General features: G+C 36.0%; 1 protein-coding gene across 7 annotated transcripts in view; it reads left to right on the forward strand.

Moving 5' to 3' along the window:
- The window catches only part of PDE1A (phosphodiesterase 1A), a 223,382-nt gene that overhangs the window by 128,356 nt on the left and 70,214 nt on the right, over positions 1-24,812 (forward strand). Inside the window, exon 1 of one of the 7 annotated variants that reach the window (XM_061379090.1) lies at positions 10,009-10,263. The exons of the other annotated variants lie outside the window; for them this stretch is intronic. Coding sequence (XP_061235074.1) covers positions 10,208-10,263 — 56 coding nt within the window. The 5' untranslated portion in view covers positions 10,009-10,207. Of the gene's footprint in view, positions 1-10,008; positions 10,264-24,812 lie in introns of those variants that run through there. 7 annotated transcript variants of the gene reach the window in all.

Here is a 24,812-nt window from a genome sequence, read left to right on the forward strand (position 1 = left end):
TAAATGACAGTCTACGTGTATGTTATCTTCTGCAGAGAGGTGCATGTGTCTTACACAGCAAAAGAAACCTGGAAGGTAGACTGCGCATTCCTTTGCCATTCAGGGGACGTAACCCTGTAATGGCTGTATCACAGAACAGTTGTTCACAATATAAACTATTCCCCCCTGGTTCCATTACTGCATGTTTTTTTTTTTAGCTGAAGAAAGTTTGCATAGTGTGTTGGAAATATAAACAGAGTTCTAAAAGCCACAAGGCGTCCGTAACTACAGTGCCATCAAACCTCTTGTTTCACAAATAAGTATCATGTTTTCCTTGGATTTATTAGCACTTTCTCACTGTTACTTTTTCCATCAGTAATACTATCTTAGTATGTCAGAATTCATTACAATAGTTTTAAAAGGTACAAAATTACTGTATTGCAACAACGCTCTGCTTCCTAATTGTCCTCAGAATAAAAAGCTCTTTCTTATTAAGTAACTTTTATTTTAAGGAATAAATATTCCAGTCATGTGACTTGTTTGCTCTGTAATCCTGTTTCATGATAGTTGCTGGACACTGCTTCAAATATTTTGCCAGTTCAGATTTGTTTCTCAAACAAACAGGAGGTTTTTATAACTAACCCAGAATCAACCACCTAATTTTGGAAAGTAAAACATTTCCATGTTACAAAGATTAGCCAGCAAATGAATATTAACTTTTGTTTCCTTGTGACATAAATAACAGGCAGAACAACTTTGCTCCGAGCAATTTTTTTGTTCTTTTTTTAAGGCACACAAGGTAACTCTTTCTTAGCAGTTAACTCAAAGACTTAAATCAGTAAAGTAAGTATCTGCAAAGGAATGTCAATAAACTGCAACTTGTTAAAACATTCTCAATTGGGTTAATCACAATTATTAACGGCGTATTAGTACATAGGGTACTTCTTAAATCAGCTAACTCTGAGTTGCTGCTCTGTTGATAGTACACCTGTGCATTCTCACTGACGTCAGTTGGGTTTATATGGAAGTTAAGCAAGACCAGTAACTGGCACTAAACATAAAATGTTTGTTTGTAAAGAAAACAACGTGTGCAGAAAGGAATGAGTATCAAGAGGGTTTAAAAAGTTTTGGCATATTATTAAGAGGAAATATTTAACAGGGTGGTTAAACTTTAAAAATATTTTCCCATTGCCTTTATTAAAAATACCTCTTTAGATTTGAAATGAGAAAAAGACACCTATAGACCAACTGTAGTCACCATGACAACAACTTAAATTCACAAAACAACAGTATTACTTGGCAACATAGCTTACAAGCTAGTACATCAAATCAGCAGAGCATAGGCTAACCCAGTTCACCTAAAATCATGTATTTTTATTTTCTCTTAGTACGTGAGCAAGCTGTAGCACACAACAGATACGAACTCAGGCTCTGCTCTCTGTACTGAATATTTTTTGTGAATTTTGTTTGAATAACCCAAACTTTTTTTTTTAAAGACAGGTCTTTTAGGGGGGAACAGCTGCAAGTTTTGCTAATAGTTGTGGAAATAGAGCAGACAACTTTCTTGCCTGTGCAGCTGGGAGTTTTATATATTTCTTCGCAGGATTGTGGAAACCAGAGATGGCAATGACCTACTAGTATCAAGTCATGCAGCCATATCATTTGCCAATGCAAAAATACTCCCCAAACTACACTGACTGTTATTGTCTAGTCTAGTTTTAAAAGACCAAAGCTATGTAGATTCCATTGTTTCCCTTGGGAGCTCAGTTTGTTTCACTGCCAGGAAGCTTTCCTGATATTCAGCCTCAATTTTTCCATGTTTAATTTCAGGCTATTAATATGAGAGTCTTATACTGAATAACTATTTTACTTTTTGTCTATGATCTCAAAATATTTGTAGATGCTGTCAGTCTAGTCATATGTGAACCAGTCTGTACTTTATATTAAACTTCCTCTCTGAGTCTTTCAAGCTCCGGTTAATGAGATATTTCTATTTTCTGTGGACTCACTTTATTACAGGAAAATTTAATTCCATTTTTTCTTAAACCAAAGTCATACGAGCAGGAATACACTCTTTCTCTTCCAAGATGTAGTTAAACATCTCTGAATTACAGGATTCTTTTTAGTGACAAGTTAGCATGAATATTTGGTTCCCTGAAGTCTATCTCAGTGATTTTCATCTCTCTCTCCACTTGAAATGCGTACCGAAATATGTTCTCTCATATTTTGCTTAGCCTCCAATGCTGTGAGATTATTTTTGTAATGTTATTTTCTCTGCATTTCCAATGCCTTTTCAATCCTTTTTGTTCTTACCTGGCTTGAATCCAAAAATTTCATTAATGTGTTTCCATTAGTAAATAAGTTAAATAAAAGGCGTTTTAGTCCTGGATATTAGCAAAGATACAACATCTCATCTTGATATTACTCTGTTTATGATTTTCATGCCAATTTTCAGTTCTCAAAACTGCCTTCCTTTGTGAGCCAATTTGAATTACATTTCCAGGTATTCCTGTGTTCAAATCTTTCTGGAAATCATCTCATTTGATTTATCTACTTGTTCTACTGCTCCATCAAGAAGGCAATTGAGGTTACTTGGTTCTGTCCTTATAAAAACCAAAAAGCTAAATTGCTCATGATTCTGTATTTCCCCAGCTAATCAGTATGCTATTCTCTTCATGTATCATCTGAATTACTAGAGAACTACAAATTCAAATGGCTTGTTGATAGCCACCCACCAGCATCACAGTTTTCTTCCTTCAGTTATAACACTTACTTTCCACAGGTCTCCAGTTGCTATTAGGTATATATTGTAGGTATACTGGCAAACTTTTTGGGGGGGTTGGGTCTTTTGTTTATTCCTAGATAGGTGTATTTGGAGCACTCATTGATAAATATTAAATTCTCTTCTATGTAAATCTGTTCATGATGATTATTGTGTGTAACAAGAAAAAAAATCTGAACACCTTGCATATAGGTAGTGCTTATGGGAGAGGGCCTCAATCATCAGCACAGTTTGGTAAACGTGGTGGACTTAAGGGTCTATATGGGTACATCTGTTTGTATCTGGACAGATTCATAATAATCAGCTAATTTAAAACTATACCTTTAACAGCTACATTTAGACCACCTCAATGCCTAGAAGAAACTTAGCAAATCTTACCTTCAGAGCACACAGAGTAGCTAAATATCCCAATACTGGAGTAATTCAAGCAGCTGTGCTGCTGGATTTGTTGTCTCTAATTCTTGGACCTACTGAGCTTAGTAAACAAAGTAAGGCTTCTATACAAATCTTTATCTGAAGTATTTGATCAGTTCTTATTAGACATGGATACCTTTATCTCACTTCTCAGTCAATACTTCCTTGGAGGCAGAGGTACCCTCTGACTAGATTCTTAATTCTTAACCTAATGAAAGTCTGTGCCACTAAGGGATTCCCTCAGTAGGGCACTGGCTGTAGACGTCACCAGAATGTCAGCCCATATCGACAAGAAAGTAGTTTCTTTAACAAGATGGCAGCTGAAAGTAAATATCAGGGAACTATTTTTGGAATAAAAGAAGTAGGTAGATGAAAGGCAGAGCAACTAGGTCTTTATTGAAGAGGTGTTTATATGGGTGCAGAAGGAGACTGAACAGCTTCATAGAAAAGTAATGTATTTCTAGGTACACAGAAAACATCTCTGTGTCACGGGGCCCTTGATTCCCACATGGCTAGAGGCTGGGAGAGTATCCAGTATCACTATACTACTAACGCTCTTTTCCCTGAACATTTGCTTTTGGCCATTTTTGAAACTGCATACTGAGCTAGATGGACTTTTATTGTGGCTCAGTGTAGACATGCTTATGTTACCAAGAGCAAAAATAAAAGCATATGATGTCAGGTTTTGCTGAAAAGCTCATAAACTAGGAAGATTTCACTAGAAAGGCTGAAGAAAGAAAAAAGAATAAAAAGGAAAGGAAGAGACCGGTGTTACCTAAGTTAGGAAGATGTGTTTGTCTTAATAGCTAGAACTCATAAAGACCCAACGCATTTAACTAGCAGTATAATCAGTTGACAAAATTCATACCTCTTTCCTTGAAGTCTGCATAACCCAGTAAGAAACACAGAGTGATTAAAGCTGGCGTTCTGTGTTTAATAACTCAAAATTAACTCATACTCTTAGTTATCATTAGCAAAGATGACTTTAACTTCATTCAGTTGAAGAGATCAGCAGTTTCATATGTTCTTTTTCAAGATTTCAAACTTATTCTAGTTATTATAGCTTATTGTAATGATTTTCCATCAGTAAAAGTAATTTTGCAGTGTGATAAAGGAAAATTTAGCAACTGATCCGATAGTCGTCAAAAGTTTATGGCCTTTTCTGTGTTGCAGATCATAGAATTGTAGAGTAGTTCGGGTTCAAAGGGACCTCTACAAGTCTTCTCTACCCTCCTGACCCCCAAAGCAGGGCCCACTTTGATTAGATTTTTCAGAGTATTGCTCATCTCAGTTTGGAAGAAGGGTTGTGACTTAGTGTTGTTCTTTTTAAAGGAATCTATCCTTAGCTAAAGAAATCTAGCTTTATCACCTGTTTCACAATGAATACACATACTTTAGCTGATACGTTGCCATGAAACATGATTATCAAAGAGAATTCCTCATGCTTACTGAATTCTGAGGCATGATCATCTTGGACAAGTACAGTAGTTCTCTTTCTGGAAAATAATGTAACATTGTGTTGAGAAAGCTTGGCTATTTCTTGTGTGGTAATAAAATTCCCCACAATTAGGCGAATGCCATTGCGCCATAAAGCATAAATCAGGAAGTTTAAATATTGCAGTATTTAAGTTTTTGAAATAAATCCTTCAGAACATTAAGTGTACAAAAAGACTGAAAGCATTAAAAATATTTCACAATCCTCATGTAGTTCCCCCATAAGATCCTGAATAATCCATGCTCCTGTTGTGTGATTACAGCATAATAATTTTAAAGTTCAGAAAGGGATTAAAAATAACAATCACCATTGAATTTTATTGGGTAACTGAAAATTAAGGCCTTCATAAAAAGATAACTGGTTCCATACATCCTTTTATTTGGGGATGTAGTGAGAGGGCACTGAGGTACACTTCCAGTATGCAGAGGAATTGGCAAGCAGATGAGCTTTTGTGTAAAGATCTCTTGCCGTGCTTCCCGGTATGTCTGTGTGCCAGCCTGCGCATTGCAGCCTGTGGACAGTAGCTGGCACGGTTCTGTGATGTGACTCCCAGGGGTCTGCAGAAAGTAACCAAGAAAATCCATGTGATATCTCTTCTTGAAAAATATCAGGGGGAGGGGAAGCAGGCTGGAAATTGCTGGTGATCATTGTTTAGCTTGAGCAAGAGCAGCTGCAGAATTTTATGCACAAGAATAGGTGAGCTCGGCTATCTGTTTTGATACTCAAATCTGTGAAGTCTAACCATGGAAGTAGGCTGTTGGCTTGTGTGCTGGTCATGACTTCAGAGTTACACACATGCTTAAATAGCCTGCTGATTAAGGGGCTAATTCTGTCTTTTGTTTGCTGATAACTAATTCACTTTACACATCAGGAAAACAGGAAATCTGAATTGTACGTTTGACCTTCTCTGTCAAGCAATATACACCTCTGAAATAGCAGGGAATAGCGTCTGGGCAGACTGAATTAGGGAAAATAAGTCAAGGGGCATCTGCCTGTCAGTACTTCATCTGTTCCTCCTTAGGTATATGGAGGACTTCTGATAGTTTCAGGAAACTACTTCTTCCACTAGTGGCTTCCATATGCCTTTATCATTGCTTGTGGGTGGATTTTTCCCCATCTGCATGGCAGATGAGGATTTTGGACAAGCAGTCATCAGAGTTCTTAACTGAACTGAAAAATATCATATTTTAAGTACAAAAACTTTTCAAGATTTTACTGAAATAAGGTACCTATTTCAGTTTGGTTCTGTGGAGTTTATTTATAGATGGGGACAAGATTTGAGAGCAATAAATTGTGGAGACATTTCAAAAGAAAAATGTAGCTAAATAATCAGTATTTTTTCATCAGTACCTTTCAGTTGGGGTTTGTGTCACTGGCATGTAAATCCTAAGAAAAAAGTAAATGTTTTTAAAAGTATGTCTTAAGAATGCTTCTGAGGTTAGCAGTAAATAATAGTAAAAACTGTAAATATTGCGCATGGGAAACACCATCCGTTCATTCTCTGCTGCAGAGCTGTTTGTCCTGTCCGGCAGCAAAGAGACACTCTTTCTCAGAGGTTTTGCAACATTTCATGTGGCCTCTCTCCCAGTGGCATTAAGAGCAGTTTCATTTCTGCATAACAAAAACGCTTTTTACATTATGAAAGTAAATCTTGGCGATGATACATCTCAGAACATCTAGCCCAAAATATGGCAACCTGTTTAAGTACTTGATAAATAATAGGCAATAATTTTGCCTTAGTGTTTCTGTTTGCTAAGAAGCAGTAGAATTGGTGATGGGAATTCAATCGTTGTATAACAGAGACAAATATAGAAAGGGAGAGTCAACAAATTAGGATGTGTGTCATTTAATGATACTGAGGTATTTATCTCGTCCTGTGGAAGAAAAACATCAGATAATTATTCTCATGTGTTTTGAGAAAAATGAAATGTTAAGCATTATTGTGTTTTTGAGCATACCACTTATAAAATGATTTGTAGATGAAAAAATCCCAAACTGTTATCCTTGCTTATTTTACTAAGAAAAAAGTCAATTTGGTAACAGCATCACTGAGTTGCACAGCTGTATGTTGCTTGGAATGGTCTCCAGTCTCTAGCTCTGTATTTGCACATATATTCAAATTACCCCAGCTTTCATGAGTGTAATTTGAATTTTACAGTATTGGAGAGTTATCATTATTGTCATGAATTTGTTGAGAACTGAAGCACTGCCATGTCATCATGTTGAATATGATGCAGCTGAATACTTCTTTGCCAGACTGATGAGGGTTTCTGGCAGTCCAGAATCATCCAGAATTACAAAAGGTAGTGAGGATAATTTTCTTAAAGTGAAATGTTGACTTCACAGATTTATGACACATTGATGGTTATATGTGTCTTACCTATCTTATTTTTCAATATCATAAATATATTGAATGAAAATATACCATAGTTTCCAATAGGATTATTGCCATGGATGTTTCATATCCTTCAAAGTCCTTTACATTGAGTAGTAACTTTGTCTCACTTGGGCTACTTGAGTTACTGCATTTTAAAGAAAAGGCAAAACATTAAGGAGTAAAGTAAAACTAAAAACCACATTTGTATGTTTGTTTTCTTCTCCAGGTTTTCCATATTAATTAGTCAGGAAAAGTCAGGGAGTTGCAGTTTTACTGTTACTGTACTCCTCTGCTGATGCACCAGTTCTTTTTCTATCTTATTCTTTTGGTACCTGTTATATGACAAAATTTTGGTCATGCCAGTAGCATTAAGTACATAAGCAAAGCTATAATAAAATTAATATGCCAGACTGATGATGAGCCCTGACATAAAAATGGTGAGACCCTTAGATCTTATTTGGGGCTTTTTGACTGGTGAGAACACTCAACTATTTTGGACAATGGAAGGTATGGTCTTACAGCTGACAAATGTTTCTAATCTTTAAAAAATACATTCAGACACATATTGGTATGGAGAATCTTCTTCTGAGGTCACTGAGTAGCTATGAAGTCTTTGTATAATTATTAAGAATGGTGCCAAGGCAGAATCACAAGTGAAGAAAATAATGTCCTCTTAACCTTTAGCTCTACTTTTCAGCTGGCATTCAGAGAGATACAGCTGATGTTGCGTACAGAGGAAAAACATGTTGTTCCATGTTGTTTCTCATGTTTACCCAAACATACAGTCTTTTTCAAAATCAGCTTGACTATAGGAATTAATAGCCAAATTTAGATAAAACCATTTGCTTGAAATAACTTTGGAATCTCTTAAAATTAGTATTATAGGGCACTTGAGTTTCTGGGAAGGTTTTATTTTAGTCTTCAGTGACGCGATATGGTGTGCTGTGCAATTCTGCAGCAAAATAGCTGGCACCATTTGAAAAGTCCGTTTAGTAGTATTTTCCATTGTTCACAAATGAGGCTTTCTGATTTAACAAAAGGACTTCTTTCCTTTGCAATATTTAAATATTACAAGTTTGCAGTAGAGCCAATTCAAGTGTTCTCAGAAGTTAATTTTTTCTCAGCACTGGGACAGTCATGTTTAGATCTCTACTATGCAGTTACCCCAGATGCTGTGCTGCCTGGGACCCATGGCATTTCTGACATCTTTAAGTGGGAAAGAAGTATGAAAGGATCACTGGGATTTTAAAAGAGCTGAAGTGGGTGTCTGAATTATTGCCAGGCCAGCATTTTGCTCTATCTCTTGGATCCGTTACGGGTCTATGAGGCACAGCATTTATGTTTAGATGGTTTCCTAAAAAAAAGAGCAAGCAGTCTAATTTTAGTGGAATAGATTATATAAAAATAGAAGGATGTGTTTATTTATACTACTTTTGTAATGACTTTTTAGGAGAAAACTTCTTCTATATGGCAATAGTAGTGACGTAGGCCAAAAGCAAAGTCAAATAACTTCTAGTAGATGGAAGCTCTCTAAAACACTGTGAGACAGTTGATTCACTTTCTGCAGTGTTGAGTGAGTAGTGGTAGAACAGAACTGCTTTCTTCAATGAAAATCTCAAATCCAGAATAATGTCTCAACTTGAGCATATAAAGCTACTAAATTAATTACTTGCATACACACCATAGATGTTTTCCTTCCACAGATAAAATGGCATTATATTAACAAATTCTGTTTTCTTTCAAAAAAAAGAAAAATATACTAAAAGTTTATATAGAAGGATATTATGTACAGTGGGCATGAATCCATTCATACCTGCAGAACGTATTCATGCATTTCTAATGATTTTCAGGACCTCATAAAATGGAAAGGTCACAAGTATTATTTTTCATCCCTTCAAGGGTGGTATTTGTCCCATGATCATGGCAAATAAAGGGACTGTTGAGGTGGCTGTAAATTCTACATGCAGAAACTGCCTAGGAAAGTTCCTTTGATGGGTTTAAGAAATTCCTGTTATTGGTTTGTGGTATAAAGTATTGTGCATAAATTATAGTTTATAATTTTGTAAGAATGAAACCGTGGAGCTAAAGAGAACTAAGACATATACACCTCACCTCAGATGAACTATATGAACTCCCTGTAGTCCTAGTTAGAGTAGGAATGCATAAAATGGAGATTCACTAAATCCAGACGGGATATTCTGGTTGATCCATTTGAACAATCATTCAGTACTATCTCACACAGATGACTGAGAAAAAAGAATCTCAGCCAGTGTGTCCTCAGTTTGGAGAGGCGAGATGGGTGGCTGGGAAAATTTAATACTGGGAGACAGGAAAAGGGAGGAGGGAGATCCTTATACTGGAGCACTCACATGTTCCCTGGGTAACCTGATAATCAGACCTAGTAACTAACAGATTGGATTAGGAGCACAGAGTCCAAGCTAGGACTACAGAGCATAGTTTATCTCAAAAGAGAACAATGAAAAATTACCATATATTTTATTTGATGGGTTTTAATGCATTTTAATGGGTGAACCCTTACCATTTGTGTTCTGGCCAGTACATTATTTGCTCAGCAGCAGAGATGGATTTTATCTGTGCTCCTATAATACCATGCTGGTGGTGTAAAAATATTTTGGTGTTAAGAATGTATGTTTCTTTCCTATGCATGTCACTCGGGTGTCACGCTTGACTGAGAAGCAAAGTAAAACCTGAGCGCAGTAGTAAATGACGAGGCCACCTTTGTTAAATCAGGTTATACTCTATTGCAAAAGGTGAAAATTCATGCAAAACAAGGGATAATTGTGCTGCAGAAGGCTGCAGTATACATGTGTTTTCTATGTCTCTGTCTCTCTGGCTTTCTCTTTTTTTTTTTCTGTTATCCTCACAACACATGTACGAGACCAGGCTTTTTATGTCATACTGCAGCAGTAGCACCATCCCACACACTCTCTGTCTCTGAAGAAATGTAACCCTTCTCCTGTTTATCTTCAAGTAGATTTCAGTGATTTCTGATCTGAATATCTGCTGTCTGAAGGAGCATATATCTGCATAACCTGTAAAGAAATGACAGCTTAGGCTTGCATCAGTCGCTCAAATACAGGCATCTAGTGCATTTGAGACACCTAAGGGTGCTTGAGGCATCCACCCAGGGCTGGCAGATATGACACAGGACCTGCACGACACCTGTGCTCTTCTGGAGCAGCAGCTGGGGACCAGGTGAGAAACTCCAGGGCATCTCCAATGGTGCAACATGCCTGTTTAGATAACTGATTTGAGCCTATTCTTTCTGGGCATAATGTATATTTAATGTATAAGATGACTGATCAGAAATGAAGCTCCTGGTTTTGTTTTTGTTCTGAGGCCAAGTTGTACAAATATGTAATTACGTTGTCTCCCTCTTGATGCTAATGGAACTGCTTATACACATAATTGCTTACTGCTGTGGGGTGAAATGTGCATGACTGAGCCCTCCAGTCTCCAGTTCTGGCTATGCAGCAGCTGTTCTTGATGGGAACTTTGATAAATGACAGACCATTCAAAATTTGTCTTGGTTACAGTATTAAAGGAGCAAAACCCAACAACTTTTAGAGCTAATAACTAAAAATGAACATGTGTATTTACACAGAAGGCTTTGCACTTTAGGGTTTGTAAAATCTTCTGTCAATTCTGGCAGCATGCAGTTTCTGAAAGAAGCAAAAGACTAGATTATATAGCATCTCTCTCTGAGACCAGATTTATGTTTCGTGTGCCAGAACAACATTAAGCAAATCCTCTTCTTCCTGCTAAAGAAGCTAACCAGTTTGTAGCTCTCAAGAATTTTCTTTTTTTAGTGATAAACATTACTTTGAAAACTTTTCCATACACCTGGGTAGTGACCAAAGACAACAAATAATGGAACAGGAAACCATAATTCAGTTCTTTGCTATATAGAAAGCTTTGCAGAAGACCTGAGCAGCTACATTATTTATATGCACTGGCCTCTTTGAAGAGGCTGATAAGTTTTTTTTTGCTGATGGAAATGGAAAATCTGTCTCTCTTGGTGTATTCTGTATACATTTAATTGGCTTTTAACCCTCTCCATAGTTACATGCCTTTATTGATTTTCCTTCTATTTCAGACAAGCAAATGTTGAGGACCAAACTGGCTGCATGGCTTTAAATTCTGAGGATTCAGATCAAAATCAATGTTAAAGTGACCTTTCTGTTATTGCTTAGACATGTCCTTGCTTGAGATGGGTATTGGCAGCAGTTGTGGTATGTCATAGTTTTATTATGAATGCTGCTTTTTTTTTTCCTTTACCATATCTAAGGTTGATTACCTATTTTGTCAATACTTTTCCAAGTCTAACTGAAGTTTTTTTATTAATAGAAATTTTAGCATGCTATCAGAGCTGAAACTTCTGCAAAACCTCAAACCTGAAGACAGACTGGCTTGCTCTGTAAATTGGCTCCTTTCCTTTGACCCAGATTGAGAAAACATTCAGACAGCAAAGCAACATCTGGCACTGCTGGGTCATGGGAGGAAGCCAGTTCCTTCAGTACTTCAGGTATATGCAGTTCCTTGGAAGTGTTTCCTGTACAGTAATACATAGAAATACATCTCAAAGAAAAGAGGTGAAAAGTATTCATTTCCTGTGGCAGTAGTTTTCCATATTTATTTTCTTTTGCTTGGACAGATCCCAGTGATTTCATCTACGTGACCTCTCAAGATGATACCAATTCTCAGCTATCTGTGTTGATAGGCTGGTTAAAGGGATCTTTTGGCATTATGCCAGTTATGCTTCTTCAAGTAGTTTACTAGTGTTTCTTTCTGACACGTATAGATATTTTCAGTTGATATGTGTCTCTCTAGAGACAAAGAACTGAAGCTGAAATTTTCTGTCATTCTGTCAAAAATGACTGAACAAAACAGGAGCAAAAATCTACATTCTGCTCTTAAGGAACTTTTAAAATTTCTGTACAGTAGATGCAGTATGCTTCAGTTCTTCAGAACCTTTATCTTTTTTTTCATGCATTCAGTAATCCAGTTCAGAAAATCTGTCTTCTAAACATACATTGGTAATATGGAATCAAAACCTGCCAAATATGGCAACTAATATTTATTGCTGCTCCTGGCAAGAGGTATAGAATGCAGAAATCCGAATCAGTTGGAGAGACCAATCTTTAGATCAGGTACTTTTGCACAAGACAAAAGTCTCCTGCACAAACATCTCTCCTATTCCAGAAAGATGGCAATTAAGCGTTCAATCTAGCTGGCTTCATAGTCAACTGGGTCACTAGATTAAAGTTTGAATCTTTTGATGGAAGTGGATAATTATGCCTATTCTGCTGGAAGTGGAGCTAGCTTAGGTAGTATGATATGTATATTTATGTGTAAATAGCTCTAAGTGGTCTGATCTTAAAATGCAGTATTTATAACCCTTTGTTGGAGGTGAAAACATGTCCACAGTGCTTTAAAATATTGTTGATAATAATTTATTCATTAGGGATAAGAGGAACATGAGTGGGAAATTAATAGGTTGCTTATTTTCCTTATGAGTTGTTAGATTTATGATTTTTGTTCCTCCTTCTCTGAGTGGCCATGAGAAACCGGATTCTGGAATCATTGAGACTAGGAACTAGGATTGGACTGTCATTTGTTGTTGGGCTGCTGAGAGTTCCCCTGATAAAAGAGAAATACAGGAATTGGCTGATATGTAATTACGTCAGCTGAGCAGTGGTTTAATGTACTTTTACTGATTTAGAGAAGCAGAACAATCCTTATCAGATGGCCTACAAGCTGATGCATGTGAGAATCAACTGCTGAAGACATAAAGCTGTTCTGTTGTGTACCACTGTGAACATTCAAAAAAAAAGTGAAGTGACTGCAAAATGCTTCCACTGTTCTGTGCTCTCCTGATAAGAGGTTTTTGACAAAACACAGGCTTGCCTTTCATAAGAAAGTGCCAATTATTGAAACCCAAAAGCTTTTCTGATACTGTATAATTTTCAGTGAAATTGGTTGAGAAAAACATCCATACTTGCAGCCTGCTTGATAAACTCTATATTACTCAGAAGTAGGGTTTTTTGTGTTCTTTTTTGGGATATATTGAAAGTTCTGGGGAAGTTCTCGTACTTTTGTTTACTGTGTTGCTACTCTGCCTGTAGCAATAAATGTAAACATAAATATCAAATACTGAGATCATGTCAAATCAGAATGTGGAATAGAACATATGACTTTAGGGGAATCACTGTAACATATCCATTTACTGTGATTACTACAAAATTAGACGTTCTCATTTTAAATTTTAAAATGATAGCTAAATCAAGCAGTTAAATAAAACCAGTCTGGTTTTATAGGAGGATGGTGTAAATGATCTGACAGATCGTGTAATTATACCATCTAATCCAGCAGCAGTGGAACTGCAGAGAAAAATTTTTATTAATAGAGAGAATGTACTACTATCTTACAACACTGTTTATCTGTCTAATAATTATGAGCAGCTAGTTAAATGCAATGACAGGTCTCATAAATAGAGATTCTATAGGCGTTGTGAATAGGATTATCGTTATATATTTATCTTAGTTTCTTTTTAAAACTCAAAATCTCTAAAAGGTCTGAAAAACCTCTTAACTGACTTTTATGGGGTTCCTATAATCCTATTTATAAAAGAAAAGTTTCCATGTTCATTCACTGCTGTAGGTCCACAAAACACTGTTTAAAGAATTTTCTGTTTAAATAAGATTTATGAGACGATATGTTTTGGAGAAGTGCCACAGTTTTACAAACGTGGGATTGAGAAGTGCTGACAAGATTCAGAAAGGCAACTCAAAAACTGCCTTATTCATCACAAGAAAATCTTGGAGCAAATCAAGAAAAAGTAATTACAATTTCCAAACCAGACCTAGGCCTAACATGTCTTAAATTTACAGTAGCTCTAAGGGATGCTACTGGAAAACACAGTGATGCTTAAGGTAGCATTTGTTTTGCCACAACCAAAGAAAAGAAAATTTGGGTTGCTTCATAAGACACCTAGAATTGGTAGTTTAAGACATATATTTTAAGCTTTCTTCTTGTAGAAATCTGGTGGAGTTAAATGCAGTATGCTTAAAATGATTGCAAAAATCAAATAATTATTTTGTTAAAGATTATATGTTTTGCTCTCGGAATATTCCATGCCATTTCAAAATCATTCCGCCATGTAAGTAATTTCGTTATATTTGAAGCTTATAAGAGGCTACATTGCTGAAAAAAAATCCCCCAAACCCAGCATTGCAACAGAAACCATCTATCCTGATCAAGTCAATTTTTGGTATGTAACAAAAACAGCAGTGAGGAAAGGAAAGGTTGTTCTCAATGAAGTTTAGTGCTAAGTCACAGTTGCAGTTATCAGGATATGTAGATACGAATATAGTAAGAGACAGCGTGGTACTTGTGGTGTTTGACAAAATACTTGTGTAATGAATCCTTCCTCTGCATGTGGGAGATCTGTTCTGTCTTGCGAATCCCAGAGTCCCACCTTGCTGACACCATTTGCTTGGCTCAGCTGCCTGCTTCCTTGGCTCTGTGGGACACCAGCATAGTTCTGTTCATGCTCAGGATTTTCAAAGGAGTCCATCTTTCTTTCCCATTTAGAACACGACTCACGAAAATATGCTGTAGGAAGCTGCCTTGCCTAGTGACTCTACTCTAACCCTAGTGTTATATACTTGAAAGTGTATTCCTTTCATATTGTTGTAGGTAAACATTTGAAAAGGTTTGATCAAATCGTGCATCTAAACTTAAAATGGATCTGCGTATTAAGAAAATTCACTATGGGAGCTATACAGTTACGTGTAGTAGATGAAAGGCAAAGTGAAGGAAAATGCCTCTTAACAAACTCTTAGTTCACCTCTTCGGTGTTTCTGTTTGAGGGAAGGGAATTGAATGGCAGGAGAAATAAAAAACAACCCCAAGTAAAACACAATAAACAAAACCAAACACCATGAAATCAAACTGGAAAGGACCAGGATCGATTTAGAGCCAAAACATTGAGGGACCTAAGTCAAGGAAGGCCTACAGGGGGAAAGGTTGTCTTTCACATGCTTGGCCCCAAGATTAGAGGGGCTGTTAAAATGATCAAGGATCACGAACACCAAAGTGGACAGTGGGCATCTCTGAGCCCTGGCAGGAATACGTAGAGAGAGCAGGCAAATGCCTGTGGTTGCTCAGAGGTGGAAGGCAACCTGGAATGAATGGAAAGATGGATAGCAAAACAGAAGAAGAGATACAGGTTTTATTGCTGTAATCTTTGCACTTGTATTTATGTATCTTTGGGATAAACTGAAAAATGAGTACTGATCTTACTTAGCAGCTTTCACAGGCTTCTGAAACAGACTGTCGGTGAACAATGCAGTTAGACTTGTGAGGTTAAGGTAATTAATGCAAAAGAATCACAGCCTGCATTTTCAGCCTTAAGATGTTAGGACAGTCTGGTTGTAACCAGAGGTGATAAGCCACAGGGGGAAAACTCAGAAATCCACCTTATGAGGAGGAGTTATTCCCATGATTAAATGATACGCTGTCAGATTTGGGGGCTCACATCAATCTCTGATCAAATATGTATCTGCCTGTCAAGCTATTCTGCCTCTGAGTGGAATTAATTCATTCCTCCTACTGAAAAAAATAATTTAAATCCATGTCAGACAACTAGATAGTAAAAATGAGGTTGTGAAAGTTTAGTAAATTTTAATGTCATTTCTGTAATCATGTTTGTGGTTGAGGTGCCAAGATCTCTTTTTTTAATATATCAGGATCTAGCAGAATAGCTGTGGTTGAGTAAGCGCCTCCAACTCCATTAACACAAAATAGTTAGTTCTGCTTTTGATTAATCTTCTTTGAGAGTTAATGTCATTTCATACCAATTTTGAAAGGGTTTATTCTTCGTACTGTAAGAATATCTTACTCTGCTGGTTTGTGTTTGTTCATTTAATGGTGCTCCTGTTTGAAATTTAGTAAGAGTATTGCAGAAGAGTCTGAGATTACCTGTGTACTGGTACATTTTGAAAACAAGAGTAGAAAACGGTTATTTTATTGCAAAGCATACTTTAAATTACTCCCTGGATTAACTTCACATTAAATCCGATTCACTGTAATACAAATGTCTTTCTTTAATACCTGATCTAGGATCTACAGGAGGAGAATTATTAAATTTATTTTACTTTCATTTCCTCTCATATAAAATGCATTAACATGTATCCAGCAGTAGATATTAGCAGTATTTTAAAGGTATATGTTGATCTACGCAAAGTTAGAATCACATTTGTCAGACAGCAAATTTAAAAGATAATAAAACCTGGAGATTAATAGAAAAAATATACAAAATACTTATAGTCCTCTATTACCTGAACAGTTATGGCATGTCTTTTTCTTTAGGGCATACATACACCTGCTTTTTTGTTACTGTTAGCCGTTCCCACACGTCTCGCTTCAATTTCATTTTATTGAGCCTTGGGCAAGTTTCTCCATAAAAACACATGAATATTTTTGCTTTTTTGGTTACTGTATTAAATGTCAGTGTGTCTACTCTGGATTCATATTTCATTCATATTCCTTGGCTGACTATGGCAGAGGAGGGCTTTAACCTGACTTTTTTGCATACTCTCAGTTAATCAGTCAGGCATTCAACACAGGTTTCCTAAAAAGGAAGCAAATCCATCTTTTAACAACTGTTGCATTTGCCTTAAATGTTAAAAAGCCAGATTTAGAACTCTTCATTGCTTGATTTGATCCCTCAGCCTCATGGTAAGTGCACCTTCTCTACTTCAGTATGTATTTCATTTATTATGTATGGGAATACCTCTAACAACTTTAGCACTACAAAGTTGTTAACAAGCTGAAGCAAAGTTTTCAGCTATGTGTTTACCTTCCAATTGAGTGTTTTGGAAGGCTTTTGCTTTTCCATGACTTTTTTTTTTTTTTTAGATGTATCCTTGGTATGGTAGGAAATGTGGTCATGTTTTTCTCACACATCTTTCAAAATTGCATCCTTGAATCAACTTAAAAATTGCTTAGAGTCCACAAGTTCCTTTAACATTCCTTACAGTTGAATTTATAGTAATCAACTATCATAAAATGTGGCATTAAGAAAACCCCAAACTCCAGAGAAATAATGAGCTGAGACAGATATAAAATGTCTTAGAAGACTCATATCCTAGTGTGGTCAAATCTAGTGTTATTGAACAGCGTATAGCAGATAGCCAACCAGGGTCCTGACCTTGGATATTCAAGCCATGTAAGATCATAGATAGTCTTTACCAGTTACTGTCACTTGCTGACCTAGAAAAGGATGGTGGCTATCCAAACAGTTGATGTCCATCTGATTCACCGTCAGTTTCACATTATCTTTCCAGAGTGAAATTGCACTCTATTGTGACTATTCCTAACCTGTAATGGCAATAAAGTCTTACAGACTTTTTATCTCAGTGATCGCAATCAAACCCTTATTAACCTTGAGGTGTTATTTTTGTGGTTTGCTTGATCAAAGCACACATGCGAAACCACGTTCTCTAGAACTGAACTGTTAACTGGCGTTGCACTTTGTATTCCTTTCACCATTAGCCATTCAAGAACATCCTGCATCGTATACTGAAGACATTATGTAGGTATCTGCAATTGAAAGCAGTGCATAGATAGGAGACTACTGAACAAAGCACTTTCTAACTTGCATTAATTTTCTGAAATTTAACTCTTGTATACTTTGCTGTATTATTTCCCTGTGGCTTGTTTTTCTTGGGCAAATTACTGGTTTACTTCTCTGAATAGTGTTTTACATTAAAGTGAATAATTTGATTTCAAAACCGAGGATTCCAATTAAAAATATGCTGCAATAGGAAAATCTGAAAAGCATTGGAAAACAAAACAGTGTATAATTTGAGAATATGACAGGGAAATCAGAGTATGTAGTTATACTTTCTAACAAACTGGTTTGCTTCTTGATTTTTTATACACGCAAGCTTTTCCTAAATCCTTAGTAAAGTGTGTAAACAAACATTATCTTATAACACTGAATCAAGAATTTACTTGTTTTCTGTTTGGAAATTAAAATGTAGACAGGTTCTGACTTGAAAGGAATGTCAAGGCTTTGCAGAAAGCATAAAGGACAGTGATTCATTCAGTAGAGCTATGAAAAATGAAGCACAATTTAGCAATTACATTAGTCATGACCATAAGAGAGCTGCACTTTCAGGTTAGAATTCATGTCCCTAGAAAAGTACATTTAGGGATGTTTTTCTGTCATCACTTTGAAGAAGTCAGATTTTAATTTCCGAGTCCTAGAAAGGCACAGACATTAAGAACAGAATTTTATGGTATTAAAAGCTGATTTTGAAATTGTCTTATAAACCACTGCTTGCCTAGAAGCCCAGTAATTTTCCAGCTGAAAGCACTTTCTGGTATAGTATTTATATAGATAATAAACAGAACATTTCTAAACAATCTCACAAGTAATTAAATATAGCTGGATGAATTTAGTTAGCTTGTTCATTTTGCAATCAGTGTAGGACTTTATTTTTTTGTAAATAATGGAGCAGTGTATCATTTAGCAACTAAGATGGTCATTATGTTGGACATAAAGCCTGAGAATTATTTTCAGTGTGGGGTTTGGTTTTTTTTGCTATAAGAGCACAAGAGGTGCTTTATGTACTTTGCCTTAGGAAGGGATGCTGGATCTGATGCTCTAGTTAGCAGGGCCAGTTGTACAATGGTGTGGCTGCTTAGAACTGAGTGTTAATTAATTAAAGAACATTCTTTCTGAAATAAAGAAGCAAATGTATCTCTTCCGTAGGAAACATGACACATTCTGACAAATTCTGCTGTAATCCATTTGGGCTGAGAGATATTTTTGTGTATGTTTTCTTTCACCTGGAGATATGGAAATATTAAATAAAATGTACTCTCCAGAATTCTTGATGAGTGTATTCCATGTTATTCTGATTGTGAATATTCTCTGAATATTGTCATGATCAGTTTGATCATTAAGTTCTGAACTTCCAATCTAGCCTACTTATATGTGTAAATTGTGAACAAACAGGCAAATTACAGTCATCCACATATATTATGAGCAATAAAAGCTTAACATAATATCTTGGAGGTGAATGACAGTCTATGTTTGCTAAATTTTCTCAGTTTAAACAAAACAAAAGTAACACTTTTGATGACAGATTCTGGAGTACACCTTCTGAGGGATGCCTTATTTCAAACCTGAAATGCCAACAAATTGGAAGCTATAAAAATATTGTCACTTTTTAGTGAATAGGCTGATAATTATGTTGGTTTAATAGCATGTTTTCAAGTCAGGCAAGAAAATGTGAACAGTATTTGGGGTAAGTATGGCTTATCAGGACATACGAGTTAAAGCCCTTTGTGAGATACGAGTTAAAGCCCTCCAGATGTAAGAACGAAGACACAAACTCATCAAAGTCCTGAGTGTAGAATAGAGAAACCTAGGCAATTCTGTGGTAAGGATAGTAGTCTGTTCCATCGTGGAGTTCTCTAGATTAGAGCAAGTCTGCAGTTTGCTACTTCCTGCATAATACTGTCACAGCCCATCAGTCTGTTTATATTAAATGTGGAAGGAGTAAGGGAAACGTATGGATAGCATGAGTTAAGACCAAGGAAACACCAGCAACTAAGGAATGGCCTCTAATCTACTCCTACAGATCATGAACCCTGAATACGGAGGTGCCATGCACTTTGCAGGCTGATGAAAATGGCAGCTGGATACAAGGCATTGACAACAAATGATTTCATATTTCTTGTGCTGCAATTCCTGTCACAACTTTTTCCAGAATAAAAGCCAATATACACACAGCCCAGCTCTACCATGTGCTAAATAATGGGTTTAATATGATATTGTTAACTTTTTTTAGAAATATTTTTCCTGATGTAGGCCAGGGACTTGTTTCTGTTTAATTCTGCTCACCCTGAAGTATTCAAAGATGGAGCTATTCAAGGACAGATGTGGATTTCAGTTCCTTACCTCACCTTGATTCAAATTTAGTCTCTCATTTGGACAAATCCTAGATCAAACTCACATGTGTAAATAACAATAGTCATGTTACATTTAATCCTATTTATGATCATTCTTAAAGAATACAGGGGTAAATTTTACCCACTTGATTCTTTCCTCTTTTAAACATTTATATGGCTTTCAAGTGTGCTTAAGTTTTTCTAATGTTCTACTTCTCATTACCAAGACCTACTTTGAAATACTTTGATTTGGCAAATCTTCAGCAGAACATTTATTTTTAACAGTTCCAAATGCTAGAAGTTAGTTTCGGGCATAACAGAGGGCTGGATTCTAGCATCTCCTGATTTTTCTTCTTTTTTCTTAATTTTAATTGCAGTATTGCAAATTTAAATAAAAGCCTTATTTATATTTTTACACTGTCATACACATTATATGTACTATAGCCTTTCTTCAGAACCACTGAGATGGTAATGATTTTACAGCAAAATTGTACTATAATCACTACAGCTGTTGTGCTAAAGCATTTATGTCTTGCTGTCTTTTGAATGAAAAATTCCTTTAGTGAAAATAGATTTGTTGAAGCTGTTAACTATTCAGTAAAAAAGACATCTGAATTAAGGTGGTGGTATTTTTTCTACATTTTAGGCAGACTAAGGTAACTCTTAAATAATTCTAACATTTTATTCAATAGTCTGCAATAGTTCATATTGCATATATTTGTATTTTCTACATTTCACAATTTTATCCCAACAAATAGAGATCTGTACTTTGTTCCTCAGAACCCATGATACGCTTAAAAAAAACCAAAATATGAGATAAATTGGCTCTGTCATCCCATCTGGAAGGTGTGATTATATATTAAAAGTATAACTTATATTCTGGTACTTCATGTGTTTAATTATAAGCAGGAAAGGAGGACTTCTAAACTAAATGACAAGTTAGAGCTTGGATTGAAGTTGGATTATTATATCTTGGTTCTTATGTTGACCTGTTAGGCCAGCTAAACCAACTACCCTGATTCTTCTGGCAGCATAACTGCAGGTACACATGACTCCTAATCTTACTCTGTGGAAACAGTTCCCTTCTGGGGGAAGGTGCGCTGCCCATGGTAGGAGAGTTGGAACTAGATCATCTTTAAGGTCCCTTCCAACCCAAACCATTCCATGATTGTACAAAGTATCTGGGTAGTGAATCAGATTGTTTTGGCAGTACCAGGTTGGACACATATTGTTACACAAACACTTGTACTGTCAGTCATGGAGGTGGGCATAATTTCTATAGAAACGGATGAAATGGGGCACAGAGAGATAGCTGTGGCACCATGTCTGAACATTTGTATCTGTTGACCTGTGGTGTGCGGCAAGGAAATTCTCTCCTGAGTCTAATTTCTACCTTGGGGAAATCAAAATAGTAATTATATACAGAATATATAGTATTTAATGTAGTTTGATTCCACAGAGAAATTACAGAACAACGTGTCATTATTTTACTATGAATGAAGGACATTTCCTGGGCTGTTTGCTCATATGTGACTTTATCAAGTAGAGAAAAGGATACTCGTGGTAAATGTCATAGATGAAGATTGTTTCATCATTGGGCAATAATGTTATTTTTAGTGTAGAACACTTACCGATCTTCTGTCCTTAATGGCTGCATAAATTGCACCAAAAAGGCTTTCAAAAGCCTTCACAATGACAGCAACATAAATTCTTAGTAGTAGTCTGTAAAAAATTTTCCATACAAAGTTCCTAGTTCTGGTTAATGCAGTCTTAATGAAAGAACATCGGTTGACTTTTTATATGATAGCTTGTGCTTAGTGTTTTTATAAGGACTTTCTAATAATTTGCATGCAGTTTTCAACATTCTTCAAACCAGAGTTTTTGGTCCTAATGAATGAAAGATATATTCAGCTCATTGATTCAGGATGGGTATACCAATGACTTCAGGGTGAATAAGAGGAGAAAGAGAATAAAAGAAAGGTAACGAAAGATCCATTTTCAAACCCTTATCATTTTGTGATAATTGATAAGTTGATAAGATGCCACTGCATGTTAGTGGCAACAGAAGGAACATGATAGGGAGAAGAAAAACATTTTAAGACTATTTAATTTATCTAGTTGCTGACAAGAAAGACTCCATTTGCTTGTTTATGTCATGAGATCAAATAATTAGTGCATCACAATCATATTAAAAACATCTGGGTTGTGTGAAGGGGAGAGGGATTGTGGCATAACACTTTAAACTGGAGAAATGCCTTCTAGGAGGAATGCCTTTAAAACAGCAAACATCTCCCAAGACTCTGTGACCATCCCTGAGGCAGGAGTAGGTCATGGTGTTTCTTACAAGTATGGGAGATGCAGTTGTGATGACTGGGAGCTGTAAGATGGGGCTAAGAGAGTTCCTCTGAAGCAGTGAGATGTATCAGGTCCAGTAGCCTGATGATTTCCTGTGGCACAGAAGTTTGGATACAAGTTTTTTGCTGTAATGTAGAGCTAGCACTCAAATGTGAATGTGAGATGATCTATTTAGAAATAGTCTTCTGCCATGGAATCTTTTTGTTTTAATTTTTTTAATAATGGGTGGACTACTTTGGAAAATTTAGAGGTTTAACCTCTGTCTTTTAGCAGCTTCTTCAATAAAGCTGCTGTCTTCAGGAAAAATAAAGCTTTTTAGATGGCTGTGTGAGATAAGGGGTATGTGCTTTTTCTGTGTTTTACTTGCTTCAGCAAGTAAGATGTCCTGAAAGTCTTTCATCATCTTCAAGCATGATTTTTGGCAGGTGATGAGTTTAAATGTGATTTCCCAGATTGTTGTTGATAGTGAATTTAGCTACATTATGATGAAGACTTTGAGACATACAGACTGTTCAAGTATTTAGCAACTTTAAGATGAATAGCTTTAGCTAGCACTCTATGTAATGTATATGCAATTCAGGAGAGCCTTAAAGATTTAATTTCAATCTTCAGACAAAAATAAATACTCAACAAAAGCCATTGGAAGGATAATTTGCAATTTACAGATCAGTCCTACAGATTGTACGTTATTTGTATTTCTTTTCATAGACTGACTGTGCAATGGGAATATGAGGTAATGGAAATGGACATTGAGGCTATAGAAACTGTCATAGAGTTTAGGGTAGTGAAAGACTAGTTGGTTACTTGTCAGATCTAGCAGAAGACAGATAAAATACCTGAATGTATATGCATAGTAAGTAATTTGAAGTTTGCAGATTTTTTTATTTAAGCTTCAACCTGGAAAACAACTGAACAGAGGAACCAAATTCTCATTAACGGTGGTTCATTAGCAGGAACAAGAGAAAAGTTTGAAAGACACTTAAATCTTGGCTGAAATGGGTTTTATTCTTGGCGTGCACAAAGGAAGGTGAGACTTGTGTGAGTTAAAGGTTTCATGTGGAAAGTGTGTAAGACTCCAGGGCTTTCTGTGATTTAAGCTAGGTGCTACAGAAAACTTAGGAATTTTGACTAAATTTTGATTAAGTCTTTAAATACACTTGAACCCATTACTAAATAGACCTAAATATTTATACAGTATTAGGGTGCTTAATGATAAATTTATAGTACGGGTTAAGGTAAAATGAAGTCTAATAGAGAATGCCTGCCTGGAGGAAACCCACTTCATCTTGTATAAACATGATCAATATTTGAAAAGCCAAGCAATTCTATCACCATGAAAATGCAGAGTTTTATCAGTAAGAAAGTGTAAATATCAGTGTGTGTCATATAGCTGCATAACTTCTTTCTTAATTCTTCAATATGGGATTGAAGTTTTGGCATATCAAAATTTGGCTGAATTACCAGCATATTCAATATTTATTTTCTAATGACTGAATCATAATTACAGATCAGTGTGTACCACTCATATGCTTAAAATAATCATGGAATGAATGTGATTCGTGAAACCCTTAGCAACCACAAGGCTTCCTGTGCATATGCTCAGACATGGCAGTGACTGAGAAGTGATTTCATAAAACACATCTGCAGCACTGAAAGTTTAATGTGTCTTGCTTGCATTTCTCAGTATCCAAAATGAGAGAGAGCACCTTCAATTAGAAGAAGTTTTATGTAACTGCATTTGAAACTGCATTTTTTATGGTTTCAGGGAAGTGAAACATACATCAAAGTCTAAGTCAAGAGTTGTCAGTTCCGTTCCTTGCTCTCTACTGATATGCTGGCCTTGCCTTGACTGTATTAGCATGTTTTTACCTACTATAATGAAACAAAACCTTGAAATAAAGGTTAACCATTTGGAAGCCATGTTAGTTGGCCACTTTGTAACTGCAGGTAGGAGTAGGGAAACAAGAGTGGCGACCCAAAGGAATTACTGTAATCTGGATATTTCTCCAGTATCTCTCATCTATTTGTATGATCAGAGCCATGTATTACAAATTTTGCTTTTTCGTAGTCAGTGTTTTAATTCCATCTTAGACTATTTTTACTATTACATTTCTGTTTAATTTCTGATAGGCATTATTATAAAGTTTTTATTGGAGGGAATGGTGTATTTAGGTAAAGACTTATTTTATACATGCATCTTAATGGAAAAGTGTAAAATTCAGATTAACCAATTCACATAAAAATAATTAGAATTTTGGCAATTTATGTAGGGAATTTTAGAATTCAAGTGAAACAGAGATGTGTTTTATTTATTGTGACTTTTCCAAGATAGAAGTTTTGCTTTTCCCATTTTGGATTTCTCCTTAATTCAGATACCTTCCTGAATTGCAAATATGTAGATATGTAAAATAACTTGGATCCTG

The sequence above is a fragment of the Neopsephotus bourkii genome, unplaced genomic scaffold (genome assembly GCF_033783945.1).
Source record: "Neopsephotus bourkii isolate Nb327-2 ecotype Australia unplaced genomic scaffold, CSIRO-AGI_Nbou_v1 NB_196, whole genome shotgun sequence".
Classification (NCBI taxonomy): domain Eukaryota; kingdom Metazoa; phylum Chordata; class Aves; order Psittaciformes; family Psittacidae; genus Neopsephotus; species Neopsephotus bourkii.